Here is a 16,540-nt window from a genome sequence, read left to right as displayed (position 1 = left end):
TTCATTTATTTACTTATTTATTTTAACTTAGGGACTGATGAGGAACTGAATCCCTCATAAGGCTGAGGTCAGACAGGGCTGCCAGAGTCACTGGTCAGAGATGCGGCCTAAAATGCGTCTGGGAGTAAACAGGATTTTATTGGAATATCTGAATTTTTAGCTGTGTGTGATAGTAATGTTCTGAAACGTGCTGAAAGTGAGCGTTGTGATTGGCTCAGTTCAACGGTAGTCAACATCCTATCTAAAAGGGATCAGCTGTCCCATTTCCCCAATTACAGCTCCTTCCCTCCATTCCTCCTCCTCTCCTCTCCTCGATTCCTTCACCTTCTTCCGGGGTAGGAGAGGAGGAGTAGGAAAGGAGGAGTAGGAGAGGAGGAGTAGCAAAAGTTTCTGGACGCAGCCGAGGAGGATCGGTAGGAAACTGACACTTTTGGGGTTTCTGGACGCAGCCCCTATGAGGAAAATGAATGGGGTTCGAATTACAGGCGGTTTTGGGGGGAGTCAGACACCGAAATTAAGACTTCAACCCCTTCTAAAGGGGCAAAAACAGTAGTTTGGGGGTTAAAACATTTAAATATACTTCTTTCAACATATAATGTTAAATATTACAAAAAACAATGTAGTATCTGTGCCTGGAAGAATATTGTGAATTTGTGATTCGATTTCAAGCACCCCTAAAGTGGATCATACCATTCAATGTTAATAATCATTCCTCTGGTTTACCTACCCGCTGCCGCAAGCTGCTCAAGCTACAGCATTACGTGTAAGTAGCTTGTTTTGAAAACAATGTTTTCTACTTAGCTTTCTTAAATATGAACTTTAAACACACTTTTCCTTACATAAAAAGACTCACGTAAGTGTGCTGTCCTGAATTAGCAGGGGACTATTTTCGGCGCAACACCTGTGAACTCCGGTGTTCTGTCCTACCTTGTCGAGCCGTGCTGCCCTAATGTATATTTAACTGTAAAAGTACAAAATAAACACTATTTTAGGGCATGTACCCAGGGAAATTTCAGTAGAGGTACGTTATTAGATTTGGAATGCATTATCATTATAAATTATTGTATCATGGCAAAGTTATGGCAAATATATCTTAGCTCATTACAAACCGCTTTTGTATTTATTTATTTATTTATGATCATTTTTTTTTTTTAGCTTCCATTTACACGTTTGTGCAATGACAGTGCGTTCATGTTGTTGTTTAATGCACATAAACCCCCCTAAAACAGATTAATTATAAATAAAAAACACGAGAAATAATTAAATTGTGTAGGTCAGCGCATGCGCAGTACCGTTGGGAAGCATGTATCGATGGGTAGGACAATTCGACAGAACACCTGTTGTAAATTAGGAGCATATCACACACAGCTGAGCCTAATAATGAACTAACTGGGCTTACTGAGGAGAGCTGAGAGTGATACAGCATAAAATCACTAAAACAGGTCAGTGATGCTCCAGAACCAGCTGTAACACGTTTTAACATTTACCCTCTTTATTATGCAGTGAAATAAATTGGTGTTTCTGGTTCGTTGTCGCCTCAGTGAGGGCAGGAAGTTAGTTGATTAGTTAAGTTGTTAGTTGATTATTTGGGTCAGGTGTTGTAATTAGTATAAACTAATGACCGTAATTAAATACTAAACCTGCAGGGAACAGTTTTCACCTGTTTAAGTGCTTTAATGATCCTCTGTAAAGAGAAATAATAATCCAAAACGCGATCTGACCGGAGTTCACTGTTGTTATGCAGAATCCAGTCCGTCAGTTAAGCATTAGCTTAAAGTTAGCATTTTTCATGCTTAAACAATCTTGAAATTCAGAGGATCCAGTGATATTTAGGAGGAAAATGTACACAGAGTAAAACGTACAGGGTTCTGAACATATTTATTTACCACAGAATGTGACGGAGGCCAGTTTTTGAAAAGTCTATTCAAATTCCCCATTTACTTGAACCACTTAGACACGGAACCCCAAATATGGCCATAAAAACATGACTACAAAATGATGACACAACTTCAGTGGTCTATTTACCCCAGAAATCCTCTCACACTTATAAAAGTCACGAAAAGTATACAGGTTTTTACAGTAATAATGTAGTTAATTATCTTTAATGCACCAAAGTGTACACAAAAAAACAGGTAAAAAAAACATTACAGTAAATAATTTGCTTTATGAATTATTGAATTATTAATTATTGATAATATAAAGATAGCTAGCACTGGCTAACTAACAAGCGATCTACTCTGAACGGTCTCTCTCGCCACGGAGGCGGCTTTGGGGGCTGCTGAGGCCATGGTTCCCTGCTGTAAACCAGCTCCTTGCACCAGAGTCAAGCTATCAAGCTAAATATATGTCAAGCTAAATATATATATTTGCATGCTGGAAATGTTGAAAATGAAGAGGTAAACACCAGCAGAGAGTACTAACCTTCCTTTGTGTTTGCATTTTAATTGTGTCACCTAAATAGCCTTCTGAATCACAAACTGTCACCTTGTTTTTGATTTTTTTTTTTTTTTCATTTTAATTCTGTCAGACATGCAGCCCCTTGCTTGGACTAATAAATAAAAACATTTAAACTATTTTATTTTGATTTTATTTTTGACACTTATTATGCAGTTCATCAAGAAAAGGCAAGGCCAAAGTGAAGCTTTTATGTTTCTTTTCTCACTTCTTTTTACATAAATGTGAAAAAAAAACTGCAAATGAAGTGATTTCATTGTGTTTGTTTTTTTGTCATAGTATTTTCACACGTTTGGAAAAATAATTTTCATGCATTTTCATTTCAGTTTAATTTTTGGCAAGATTTACCTCCCATAGATCTGAAGTGCAGGAATGAATGTATATGTTATAATAAATTAAATATAAATAGTAAATGTAAAAGTAAATGTAAGACACTGTCCGCACTATTTCTGATATGGGGTTTTACAGTAATGGAGTTTGTATGATGTCCGTGATACAAAAATAAAACATTAAAATACAAAACAAATTCAGTCATTTTTCACACTGGACTTTTTGTTTCCTTTTTCCCCATAATTATTCTAAAAATAGGCCTCATTATAATCTTATACTCTATAATCAGACGTCAGATCCTCACTGACCTCACACACGTTATTGCTGCTGTTTTATCTTCTATCAATCTGCAGATAAAACAGACTGAGCAGGCAGATCTACAGCACTGTAAATATCTGAGACGATCAGAAGCTTTATCAGAATAGAATCACATCTTATTTACTATATGTACTATAGTATTTATTTTATTTATATCATTTATTCAGTAATGGCAGTCTTTGATGATGTGACATTGTGGATAATTTACTGCGACAGAGAGCACGTTATGTACGACTGATTGGATGTGTTACAGTGACAGATTGCCCGTTACATATGTTGTGATAGAATGAATGAAATGAATGAAAGAATGTTATGGAATGTTATGGAAATAAAGTGTTTAAAAATGTTATATGTACTAAAGTAAACAGGTTATTTCTACAGAGTGAGCATATTTATACTATATTTATACACACTAAACATGTTATGTGTGACAGGTTGAACATTTTAATTTGACAGAAAAATTATTAAATTTTTCTTCAAAGGTTATTCTAGAAATAACTGTTATTATAACTGTTTTTTATAAAGTGAATTGACCAGTATGACCAAAATTAAATACAGTATATTCTATAGTGTACACACATAAACACACAGTTTAAACATGGTTTATATGAAGTCAAATAAAAGAGTAATATATTTCTCTCAGTGTGGCTGTGATGATTACGCTGCTCTGACTGTGCTCAGGTTTATCACTGACCTTTGAGCTCCAGTTTACACCTCCGTTACTATCATCACCACAGTTTACAGCACAGAGACCCACCCTGTGCCTTTACCTGAACTCCACCAACATAAAATTCACACACAGCGGATAGTGGATCTACTCTACTCTCCTCTACAATACGGACAATATGAATTTACTCTGCTCTTTCTTCATTCTGGTCTGCGTATGTATTCACAGTGTACAGGGTGCTATTGGTGAGTAAAACTGATAATATCTTTATTAAAATATCACTATAACAGTAAAACTGATCATTTCTTTTACTAAAAAAAATATATTTTTTTTAACATTGTAACAATAGTTTCAATATTCAGCAAAATTGATAATATTTTTATTAACATTTTAATCATTTAAGAGAATAGAAAAAAATAACAGAAAAATTTGGTAATATGTCCAATAACAATTCAACATAATGTTGGCAAAATCTGATATTTTTTACTACAATTTCAGTGTCCTAACAGAATGAGATTTTTTTCACAAAAAATCCAAAAGTATAACAGTCTAATATTACTTCTAATATTAACTATATATATTCAATAAGCAATAACAGTAAGACTAGTAGTTATTTTACAGTATACACAGCTCTGGAAAAAAATCAGTTTCTGAATCAGTTTCTCTGATTTTGCTATGTATAGGTTTATGTTTGAGTAAAATGAACAGTGTTGTTTTATTCTATAAACTATAGACAATATTTCCCCCAAATTCCAAAAGATGCAGAGCTTTCAGACCAAAAAATCCCAAACCTTCTAAAACAAGTTTATATTTATTCAGAGTTCAGAAATCAATATTTGGTGAAATAACCCTGTTTTTTTAATCACAGTTTTCTTACATCTTGGTATCATGTTCTCCTCCACCACCAGTCTTACACACTGCTTTTGGATAACTTTATGCTAATCACTCCTGGTGCAAAAATTCAAGCAGTTCAGTTTGGTGGTTTGATGGCTTGTGATCATCCATCTTCCTCTTGATTATATTCCAGAGGTTTTCAATTTGGTAAAATCAAAGAAAATCATAATTTTTAAGTGGTCTCTATTTTTTTTCCAGAGTTTTTTTTTTATATGAAAAATTACTATAAATTCAATATTTTTATATATATATATAGATATATAATATATATATATATATATATATATATATATAAAGCAGGTAATATTTTTACAAAATTGTGAATGATATAAAAGTAAAGCTTAAATGGAATTAAATGTTATAACTGACAATATATATACTTTTACCAAACATTTAACATGTGATAGCAGCGAAGTTTTTTATTTTGATTTCCTGAAAATTCAACATATTAAAACTGGTAACATTGTTTAAAAAATATTTTCTCATTGTGTTAAAAGTTCATTATGAATAGTTTTGGTCCAAAAGTTTCAACTTTTTATTTGATAACACAATATAATATTTCTGTTCTACTGACTGTGATGATGTAAAGTAAGGATAATGGATAAAAAGAATCAGAATCTGCACTTTTACCTGGAGTTTCTCTGCTTTTTACAAATGAGCAAAATTTGTTTCATAGTCAAATCTGTCACTTCTTAAGATTTAAACACACTGCTGAACACAGGATATAACATGGTTAGTGATCAGCCTATTGCCTCTAGGTTTTTTTTTTTGTTTTTTTTAATTTTACATTTTTTACTGTTTGCTGAGTCTGAAATTAGTGTTTTACATTGTATCAGAATGATGAATAGACCAATAGAAAGGCTTTAACTTACATGGATATTAAAGATTTAGTTGGGTAACAGCAATGATGCTTTATTCTCCTTTTTAAAATCATTATTGTTTGTTAGATCATGTTTTATTGATTCATTCAAAACTATAGAGCTATAATCATTGATCTGGAACATGTGAGGCTGATCATAAAGCTCACAATAAAATGTTTATGATCAGATAGATAGTTGAGTTATCTGTGCTGTAAAGACCAGTGCTGTGGTAACAATTATCAAACAAATATTTGCGTAATCTTTGCTTATGGGAGACGCACAACCGCCAAAACCACAAGTTTCCTATCATAAATTTATATATAAAATGTATAAAAATTGAATAATGTAGACTTATAGTGTCTTGAAGTTGAATATTATGTGTTTTAATGTAATATAATATAATAAATGCTGCTAAAATGCTAAGATATTAAAAATGTCCTGCAGTTATAGTTCAGAACAGAATCTAACTGATATCTTCAGTTTCCATTTCCTGACAACTGCAATCTCCATAAACCCATTCAGTCCATGTTTATGATATGATTCATTACCATCAGAGGGATAATAAGGGTCATGTGATACAAAAACGAAAAGATAATAAAAGGATTGTTCTTTACCACAAGATTAATCAGATAAAAACCAATAGAACGCTCTTACAAAATATCTAAATGTTTAATAGGTTATAACAGCAAAACGTCTGTGTCTTCATTGTATAACAGTAACATTCTTAATTAAAATTAAATTACTAACTTGGTTTTAACAGTAAAACATGCAAGAATCTTTAATAAACATTTGATAAAAAATCAACATGTAATAACAGCAGGTAAAAAAATAAAACTGATAATATTCTTTATTAAAAAATATTATTTGATACCAGTACATTTTTAATGTTCTTTAATTAAAAATGTAATATGATAACAGTAAAACTGCTAATATTCTTTATTAAAAATATAATATGGTAAAATTAAAAGTGGTATTTTATTAAATAAAAATACCATAAAAGTAAAACTGCTAATATTCTTTATTAAAAATATAATATGGTAAAATTAAAAGTGGTATTTTATTAAATAAAAATACCATAAAAGTAAAACTGATAATATTCCTAATTAAAAATGTGATTTAATATCAGTAAATCTAATAACATTCTTTATTAAAAATGTAATATAACAGTAAAACAAATAACATTCTTTATTAAAAAATATAATTTGATAACAGTAAATCTTATAACATTCATTAATTAAAAATGTAATATGATAACAGTGAAACTGCTAATATTCTTTATTAAAAATGGAATATGGTAACATTAAAAGTGACATTTTATTAAATAAAAATTTAACATAAAAGTAAAGCTGATAACCTTCTTTATTAAATACTGATATTCTTTATAATAATATACTTTATTAAAAATTTAATATGTTAAAAGTAAAACTGATGATATTCTTTATTAGAAACATAATTTAATATCAGTAAACCTAATAACATTATTAAAAAATGTGATATAACAGTAAAACGAATAACATTCTTTATTTAAAAATATAATTTGATAACAGTAAATCTTATAACATTCATTAATTAAAAATGTAATATGATAACAGTAAAATTGCTAATATTCTTTTTAACATAAAAGTAAAACTGATAACATTCTTTGTTAAATACTAATATTCTTTATAATAATATTCTTTATTAAAAATGTAATATGTTAAAAGTAAAACTGATAATATTCTTTATTAAAAATGTAAATTAATATCAGCAAATCTAATAATATTCTTTATTAAAAATGTAATATAACAGTAAAACGAATAACATTCTTTATTAAAAAATATAATTTGATAACAGTAAATCTTATAACATTTATTATTTAAAAATGTAATATTATAACACAAACTGCTAATATTCTTTATTAAAAATATAGCATTTCAGTATATACTTATAATAAAAATCTAAACATTTTATATGATACAGGAAATCTTGTAACATTCTTGGTTATATTCTGTACAAAATATAAAAAAAAATGCAGTAAAACAGGTATTATTTTCACTAAAAATGTATCAAGTGAAAGGAGTAATATTTTTAGCATTCTTTATTAAGATATTTGAGTATTTGATGACAATAAAACTGTTAGAAAACTGGTTATTTGTCTGTGTTTTTCAGGTACGTCTCAGATAAACTGCTTAAGTGGAAGTAATGTTGAAATCGGTACTGTTGAAGAGGAATACAGCGGTGAGTAAAGCTCAGCTCTAATATACTGTATTTTTAAAATCCTTTCCCAAAAATCGCCAGTGTTTCTTAAATACGATGCCCCTCATGTATGAATTTTATCAGTCAGGTATTAAGGAGCAGTAAAGACACTCTGCTGAAGTACAGCAGTGTTATAAAAGTGAGTATCAGTGAAGTTTCTCCAGCACTAAAGCTGGAGCAGTATTAGCATTAGCCGCTAACCACGCTAGGCGCTAGCTCTTTCACTGGACTGAGGTGAGTATATCGGATTGTAGTCTATGTTTGGATTGTTATGGATTGTTTACTGTGTTAAATCAAGCTACGTCGGACCTCAGTCTAGCGATGTAGGGCAGCATTTACTACCGCTAACTGTGGCTAGTGGTAGCGGTTAGCTGCTAATGCTAATGCTGCTGCATCCAGTCTTAGTGGAAATCTGGAAATCTAAGTGTACTGTAAATAAATGCAAGCACAGTTTTCAAGGAGAGAAATCTGTGTAGATTAACATCCAGTACTCGTTTGACTTGTAGTTTGTAGTTTGACACTAGTAAGGAACATGGGTGTCGCCATGTTTTCCTTCTAATTCAGCAGGTAAAGCTAAGTTAAGGAAAGCTAAGCTTACAGTAAATAAACACAAGCACAGTTTTCAAGGAGAGAAATCTGTGTAGATTAACATCCAGTAAGCTTAGCTTTACTTAACTTGAATTAGAAGGGAAACATGGCGACACCCATGTTCCTTACTAGTGTCACACAATGCACCTTATAATCCAGCGCACCTTAAAGTGTGAAACATACGGTAATAAAACATGGACTAATTCACAGAATCTCTTCTCATACAGTGCTTATGATACTTACTCTGTAAAAACGTAATATAGATTTCCAACCTTAACTATTAAATCTTGATGTTTTAATTTAATTAGACTTTATTAATGAATCAGTACATAAAAATACTGTTTATTTTTCTGTTAATTCACTATTTATGATTATTTATCAGACAGTTAATTAGAGTTAAAGACAGATATTAGACTGTAATAGAGATATATTTAAGTTAATCCCCTGCGTTAATCGAGTGCTGTGTTCTGACTGTGTAATCTCTGTGTTGGTTGATCAGGAGATGTGGAGATTGTCACTAATATCCAGCCGTCTGACGTGCTGGTTCTGGAACCGTACGCTTTTCCTATTGGGCTGACGTTTGTGGAGCTCGTCCATTCACCTGGAGCTCCGACCGCAACCATCAGAACCACCAAACCTCTGGATGCTGACCAGATGAAGGAGGTGGGCACTGTGTAGAGTCATTTTCCCATAAAATTAAATACTGTAATTCATTTTCTCCATTAATACATCTTAGATCAGGGGTGTCCAAACTACGGCCCGCGGGCCATTTGCGGCTCGTTTTCTTTTTTGGAGCGGTCCGCGAGGTATTTTAGAAATAGAATGAAAGTTGGCCCGCTGTTAAGCAGGTTTTTATAATGTGAGATTCAAAGTTTGAACGCTAGGTTTCAGAAACGGGCCAAAGAGTCTAAAAGCGGAGAGAGTGTGCATTTCTAGCCCTAGAAAAACGGGCCAAAGAGTCTAAAAGCGGAGAGAGTGTGCATTTCTAGCGCAGAAAAACAGGGCAAAGAGTCTAAAAGCGGAGAGAGTGTGCATTTCTAGCGCAGAAAAACGGGCAAAAGAGTCTAAAAGTTGCCATAATTCAGGAGTTTAATATTAAGAGACATCATGAAATTAAACATCAATTTGAAAAATCTTAGTTTACACAACACTGTCAAAGATAAAGATAGTAAGTCAAGTAAGATTGTGTGTAAATGAAAGTAATCAGGAAAAATTTATTTTAAGTGGTATATTTCATTATTTGTTTTATTACAGAGTCTGTGGCCCGTGACTTCAAATATATTTCTCCTTCTGGCCCCCAACAAAAAAAGTTTGGACACCCCTGTCTTAGATTATTTTACTGTTATGTATTGTTATGTATTATGTATATATGTAAATCATCCAAACTATGAAGAAAAAAACATGGAATTATTTAGTGAAGAAAAAGGTGTTAAACAAACCAGAATATGTTTTATATTTTACGTTATTTAAAGTTTTTCTCAGTCAGCTTTATGAGGTAGAGTCTCTCTTTAATGTGTTTGAGAGCATCAGTTAAAGTAAAGTAGTGAAGAGGTAGAGTTACAGGTATACAGTGAATGATAGCTCTATTTGAGTAATTTATTTTACTTTAATCCTGGATATATGGAGATACTGTATATGGAGTGCATTATTATTAGTATCATGACACCCTGGATCATCGACTTCCGTTACAAATCTGATAAAATATCGCCAAGAGTATCGTTATCGTAAAAATACCATAAAATATCATGATATTATTTTAGGGTCATATCGCCCACCCCTACACTAGTTATATAATATATATATATAACTACATATATAATATATATAACTAGGGTGTAATTCTCAGACACATTTAAGTATTTGAGTTTTAAATAAATAGCTAAATGAATAATAAATGAATAATAATTATGCCTTAATTATTTTAAAAAATATTTAAAAAATCTTACATATCTTAGAAAATGTGTCATTTAAACTTATTATGTGTATGTTATGTTGAAAGCTATGTTGTTATCAAGAGTGTGTAAAAAAATTAAACAACTAGTTTAAATTTTCAATATTGATATTGACCCATAAAATGGTTAATAAAACAATGTTTTTTGTAATAATTTAACTTTTCCCTCTTTTTAGTCTGGTGGAACTCTGTATTATTCAATAGCCTGCACAAATTCAGGGGTGAGTATTGAGCAGATTAAGTTTATTACCTAAAAATAATTAATTGAAGAGAATAAAAATTGTAATAATTAAAAAAATGAATTAATTGTTATTCTTTTTGTTTTTATTACAGGTAAAGAATTACCGCACGCTTGATCTCATAGATATCAATGACAACGCTCCAGTTTTTGAAAAGAAAGAATACACCATCAGCATATCTGAAGTGAGTCCAGTCACAAGTTATTCTGCATTCAGTGATGTTTAATTAACACTTAACAACATGTTAAACAATACAAGACAGGACAAGACAGAGTCAGACAAGACAGAGTCAGACAAGACAGAGTCAGACAAGACAGGATAAGACAAGACAGAGTTAGACAAGACAGGACAGGACAAGACCGAGTCAGACAAAACAGGACAAGACAGTCAGACAAGACAGGATCGAAGAGAACTAAACAAGACCGAGTCAGACAAGACAAGACAAGACAGAGTCAAACAAGACAGGACACGACAAGACGGGACAGGACAGGACAAAACAGAGTCAGACAAGACAGGACGAGACAAGACAGAGTCAGACAAGACAGGACGAGACAAGACAGAGTCAGACAAGACAGGACAGGACAATACAGAGTCAGACAAGACAGGACAGGACAATACAGAGTCAGACAAGACAAAACAAGACAAGACAGAGTCAGACAAGACAAAACAAGACAAGACAGAGTCCGACAAGACAGAATCTGACAAAACAGGACAGGACAAGACAGTCAGACAAGACAAGACCGAACAGAACAAGACAAGACAGGACAAGACAGGACAAGACAGGACAAGACAGGACAAGACAAGACAAGACAGGACAAGACAAGACAAGACAAGACAAGACAGGACAAGACAAGACAGTACAAGACACAGTCAGAAAAGACAGGATAAGACAAGACACAGTCAGACAAGACAGGACAGGAAAAGACAGAGTTAGACAATACAGGACGAGACAAGACAAGACCGTGTCGGACAGGACAGGACAGAATCAGACAGTACAGGACAGGACAGAGTCAGACAGGACAGGACAGAGTCAGACAGGACAGGACAGGCCACTTCTCATATTTATAATATGTTGTAGAAAGATGTAAATTAATTTAGTTTATTAATATTTATTTGATCTGTTTAGATCACTCCTGTGAATTCAGATGTTCTGAAAGTTCTGGCAGTTGATGCCGACTTTTCACCAGAATTCAGCAGAGTGACGTATTCTATACAGGTGAGTCAGAGTTATAGATAATATATAATATATAACGTTATACACTGCCCTATCATCAATTTCACGTTTCTATAGGCATATAAAAAGCTATGCTAATGCTAATGCTAATATATGACTGCTGGATTGAGCTAAAATTAAAAATAACTATGGATAAAACATTTATTTCTAATAACATAATTTTAACATCATGTATTCTGATTGGTTTACAAGCTGACGTTTGGACTTGTAAGTTTCTTGCTTTTCTTCTTAATCACATTTTGTGTTTGCAATGTTTTGTTATATGTGACTAAAAGTGCTGAATTTTAAATATTTTAGTAATTTTGTGTCATAATTTTTGCTTGTTTTTCACTTTTTGATAAAATGTGAATCATTGTACATTGTGTCAAATAAACAGTGTCAATTTCAAGATTAATTAATTAAATAAATAGAAATAAAATATACATTTAAATATTATTCTTCTACAGTAATATTACTATTTTGGAGATTTTTTTTTTCTTTAACCTCATAACAGGCTGTGATTTTGCTAATTTTCTGTCTGAGAATCAAATCATGAAGATTTCTATTTAAGCATTACATAAAAAGATTCATGATGGATAAGAAATGTTACTCAAAACCATAACTGCAATTTAAATAGATTTTTTAAATATTGAATAAACATGCAACTGTCAAAATAAAATGAATTAAAATAAAAAAAGAGCTTCAGTTTTTAATGTCTATTTTTTAACATTTAGAATTTTTGGTTGATTCTTGTTATTGATCTGTAGAAGATTCTCCAAAACCCAAAGAGTGTAAATATCTTATTTTATTGCTGAAAAAAAGGCTTTGGCATCACCTACACCTCTTGCCCACATACTGTATGTACCAATGCCTGTTAAGGGGTTAATTTCAGTAATGGAATATATAGTTTTAATAATGTTAATGTGTTAATCATTTGATTTTTGTTTAAATTTCATCAATCTTTATATTTTTATATCCAGCCTCCAGCTCCAGCTGAGTTTCAGCTGAGGAGTGACGGGACCATCCGGCTGATAAGTCGTCTCAACTACAATATTGCCAGTGTCTACAGCTTCACTATAGAAGCTGCGGTAAATATTTTTATCATTTTTATAATTTTATATCATAAACACTCTGAAATACCTATTCATATTTAATACACTAAAAGATCAATAAAGGAGCGGCATGTCTAAGGCACTAAGTTACTGCCACTATGATACAAAGATAACCAAATCCAGGATCATTCTGCTTCTGCTACTGCATCAGCAGCCGGAGTCAGAGAGAGAGTATAATTGGTCATGCTGCTGTTTCTCTCTGGGTGGGTATAGTAGCACAGTAGGGGCATTCTCCTAGTTTTTGGGGCATTACTAGAGATTTGGGCAGGACTAATAAGTGGGCGGAGTAATTGGCCTTCCAAATTAGAGAGAAAAAGGACTAAAAATAAAATTTATAATAAATAAATAAATTACTGTTAAAAATGCAATTTTCTGGCAGTTGGAAAAATGTGACAAAAATGTGTTTATGCTGCCAGAAAATTATAATTTCTCTACGTTTATATGTATTTTCTTGGATTTCTTTGTAGTTATAATCTGTATATGACCGTATTATAAAGCTTTTGAGTAAAATGATAATTGTTGTTTTATTCCAAATAAAAATATTGTCATTTAGAGCATTTATTAGCAGAAAATGAGAAATGGCTGAAATAAGAAAAAGATGCAGAGCTTTCAGACCTCAAATAATACAGAGAAATCAACAAGTTCATATTCATAAAGTTTTAAGAGTTTAGAAATCAATATTTGGTGGAATAACCCTGGTTTTTAATCATAGTTTTTTTCATGCATCTTGGCATCATGTTCTCCTCCACCAGTCTTACACACTGCTTTTGGATAACTTTATGCTGTTTTACTCCTGGTGCAAAAATTCAAGCAGTTCAGTTTGGTTTGATGGTTTGTGATCATCCATCTTCCTCTTGATTATGTTCCAGAGATTTTCAATTTGGTAAAATTAGAGAAACTCATCATTTTGTCATATAATCGAGTTGTATAAATGGAAAGTCCACGGGATTCAGGAACTCAGGATCTCTGAGTAGAATTCATCCTCTTCTCTCTTTCTTATTTCTGCAGGATGTCGGGAACCTGAAGGACACGGCGAGTGTCGTCATCAACATAGAGGACTTCGACAACTTAAACCCGTATTTCGATCACAGTCTGTATCAGGCGTCTATTCTAGAGAACGAGGTATTGTATTGACAACAATTGTGATTTCAATATTTGTTACAGAACAAAAAGAGAAATATATGTAAATTGTATTTTTTTAAAGTACTTGTATTGTTTTTGTACTGCAAAAGTTTTAAATACAATTTGAACTTAAACAAGACATTTCACATTCATTTCACATTAAAAAAAGAAAGACACACACATGGATACCAAACACAGAGTTTATAATTTTTTAAGGGCTAAACCTATAGGAATAATCAGGGACAGGCAGGGTCAGTAACAAAAAGGCAGCAGAGACGAGCAACAAACCAGAGTGGGTCGGCAAAAAGGTCATACAAAGAAATCCAAAAATAAGTAGGTTGCCAACTAGTAAACTAACAAACAACAAAGGGCTAAGCAAAAAAGAGTGGTCAAAGATACAGAAATGGATGGATAACAAAAAGAAAAAATGCAAATAAAACTAGGATTCAACGAGGTTTTATTGTCTTTTGCATCACATGTGGTACATGAGGTGGAACGAAATTGTGATCTCACGATCCAGTTTACACCCAAGAGCTGTGGTTAAAATAGATAATTTAGATGAAATAAAATAACAAAATAAAGGAACACAATAAAAAGAGAATAGAACAAATTAGATAAAAAGATAAATACACAAAAAAAATAAATAGGGAGAGTAGACAGGTAGCAGCAACATGAAGTCCAGAGTGCAAGTTTGCAAGTTAAAAGCAGTACAAGATAAAGTGTCTAAAGTAAAATGCAGTGTAGAAGAGATATAAAACATAATATGTATGTATATATATATATATATATATATATACAGTTGTGGTCAAAAGTTTACATACACTTGTAAAAAAACATAATGTTATGGCTGTCTTGAGTTTTCAATAAGTTCTACAACTCTTATTTTTCTGTGATAGAGTGATCGGAACATACATGTTTGTCACAAAAAACAGTCATAAAATTTGGTTCTTTCATAAATTTATTATGGGTCTGCTGAAAATGTCACCAAATCTGCTGGGTCAAAAATATACATACAGCAACAAAATTTGTCAATTTTGGTGATGTAGCGAGTTGTGTCAATCAAATTAGCTTCATGTCATGGCCTCTTCACTTCTTGTAAGTGATTCTGATTGACTACAGCTGTTGACTTCTCATGAGCCCATTTAAATAGGGCTCATTTGACCCAGTGATTAGACTCAGCTACAAAAGCTACAATGGGAAAGTCAAAGGAACTCAGTGTGGATCTGAAAAAGCGAATTATTGACTTGAACAAGTCAGGGAAGTAACTTGGAGCCATTTCAAAGCAGCTACAGGTCCCAAGAGCAACTGTGCAGACAATTATACGCAAGTATAAAGTGCATGGAACAGTTGTGTCACTGCCACGATCAGGAAGAAAACGCAAGCTATCACATGCTGCCGAGAGGAGATTGGTCAGGATGGTCAAGAGTCAACCAAGAATCACCAAGAAGCAGGTCTGCAAGGATTTGGAAGCTGATGGAACACAGGTGTCAGTCTCCACAGTCAAGCGTGTTTTACATCGCCATGGACTGAGAGGCTGCCGTGCAAGAAAGAAGCCCTTGCTCCAGAAAAGGCACCTTAAGACTCGGCTGAAGTTTGCTGCTGATCACATGGACAAAGATAAAACCTTCTGGAGGAAAGTTCTCTGGTCAGACGAAACAAAAATTGAGCTGTTTGGCCACAACACCCAGCAATATGTTTGGAGGAGAAAAGGTGAGGCCTTTAATCCCAGGAACACCATGCCTACTGTCAAGCATGGTGGTGGTAGTATTATGCTCTGGGGATGTTTTGCTGCCAGTGGAACTGGTTCTTTGCAGAAAGTAAATGGGATAATGAAGAAGGAGGATTACCTCCAAATTCTGCAGGAAAACTTAAAACCATCAGCCCGAAGGTTGGGTCTTGGGCGCAGTTGGGTGTTCCAACAAGACAATGACCCAAAACACACATCAAAAGTGGTAAAGGAATGGCTAAACCAGGCTAGAATTAAGGTTTTAGAATGGCCTTCCCAAAGTCCTGACTTAAACCCCATTGAGAACATGTGGACAGTGCTAACGGGTTCATGCAAGAAAACCATCACATTTAGCTGAACTGCACCAATTCTGTCAAGAAGAGTGGTCAAACATTCGACCTGAAGCTTGCCAGGAGCTTGTGGATGGCTACCAAAAGCGCCTAGTTGCCGTGAAAATGGCCAAGGGACATGTAACCAAATACTAATGTTGCTGTATGTATATTTTTGACCCAGCAGATTTGGTGACATTTTCAGCAGACCCATAATAAATTTATGAAAGAACCAAATTTTATGACTGTTTTTTGTGACAAACATGTATGTGTTCCGATCACTCTATCACAGAAAAATAAGAGTTGTAGAACTTATTGAAAACTCAAGACAGCCATAACATTATGTTTTTTTACAAGTGTATGTAAACTTTTGACCACAACTGTATATAATATCAGGAAACTAGGAACAGAAACAGTGGGTTATATATACTAGGAGGAACAGGTGAAAATGATTAGAAGGCAGGTAAGTTAGAACGCAGAAGCATCACGTGATCAGGCATGT

At 32.9% G+C, this 16,540-nt stretch overlaps 1 protein-coding gene and 1 long non-coding RNA gene across 7 annotated transcripts in view; both read left to right on the top strand.

Moving 5' to 3' along the window:
- The window catches only part of LOC125785566 (uncharacterized), a 111,403-nt gene that overhangs the window by 61,238 nt on the left and 33,625 nt on the right, over positions 1–16,540 (top strand). The gene's annotated exons all lie outside the window — the stretch shown is intronic.
- Positions 682–16,540, top strand: part of LOC103022119 (protocadherin Fat 4) — a 49,484-nt gene continuing 33,625 nt past the window's right edge. For 5 of the 6 annotated variants that reach the window (XM_049469233.1, XM_049469234.1, XM_049469235.1 and 2 more), the window contains exons 1-8: positions 3,879–4,014; positions 7,672–7,740; positions 8,846–9,009; positions 10,474–10,518; positions 10,631–10,720; positions 11,663–11,752; positions 12,730–12,837; positions 13,870–13,983. In XM_049469233.1, coding sequence (XP_049325190.1) covers positions 3,948–4,014; positions 7,672–7,740; positions 8,846–9,009; positions 10,474–10,518; positions 10,631–10,720; positions 11,663–11,752; positions 12,730–12,837; positions 13,870–13,983 — 747 coding nt within the window. In that variant the 5' untranslated portion in view covers positions 3,879–3,947. Of the gene's footprint in view, positions 764–3,878; positions 4,015–7,671; positions 7,741–8,845; positions 9,010–10,473; positions 10,519–10,630; positions 10,721–11,662; positions 11,753–12,729; positions 12,838–13,869; positions 13,984–16,540 lie in introns of those variants that run through there. The other variant, XM_049469232.1, reaches the window with a different exon arrangement.

Source organism: Astyanax mexicanus, chromosome 21 (assembly GCF_023375975.1).
Source record: "Astyanax mexicanus isolate ESR-SI-001 chromosome 21, AstMex3_surface, whole genome shotgun sequence".
NCBI classification, from domain to species: Eukaryota; Metazoa; Chordata; class Actinopteri; order Characiformes; family Acestrorhamphidae; genus Astyanax; species Astyanax mexicanus.
This window is presented reverse-complemented; position numbering and strand designations above follow the sequence as displayed.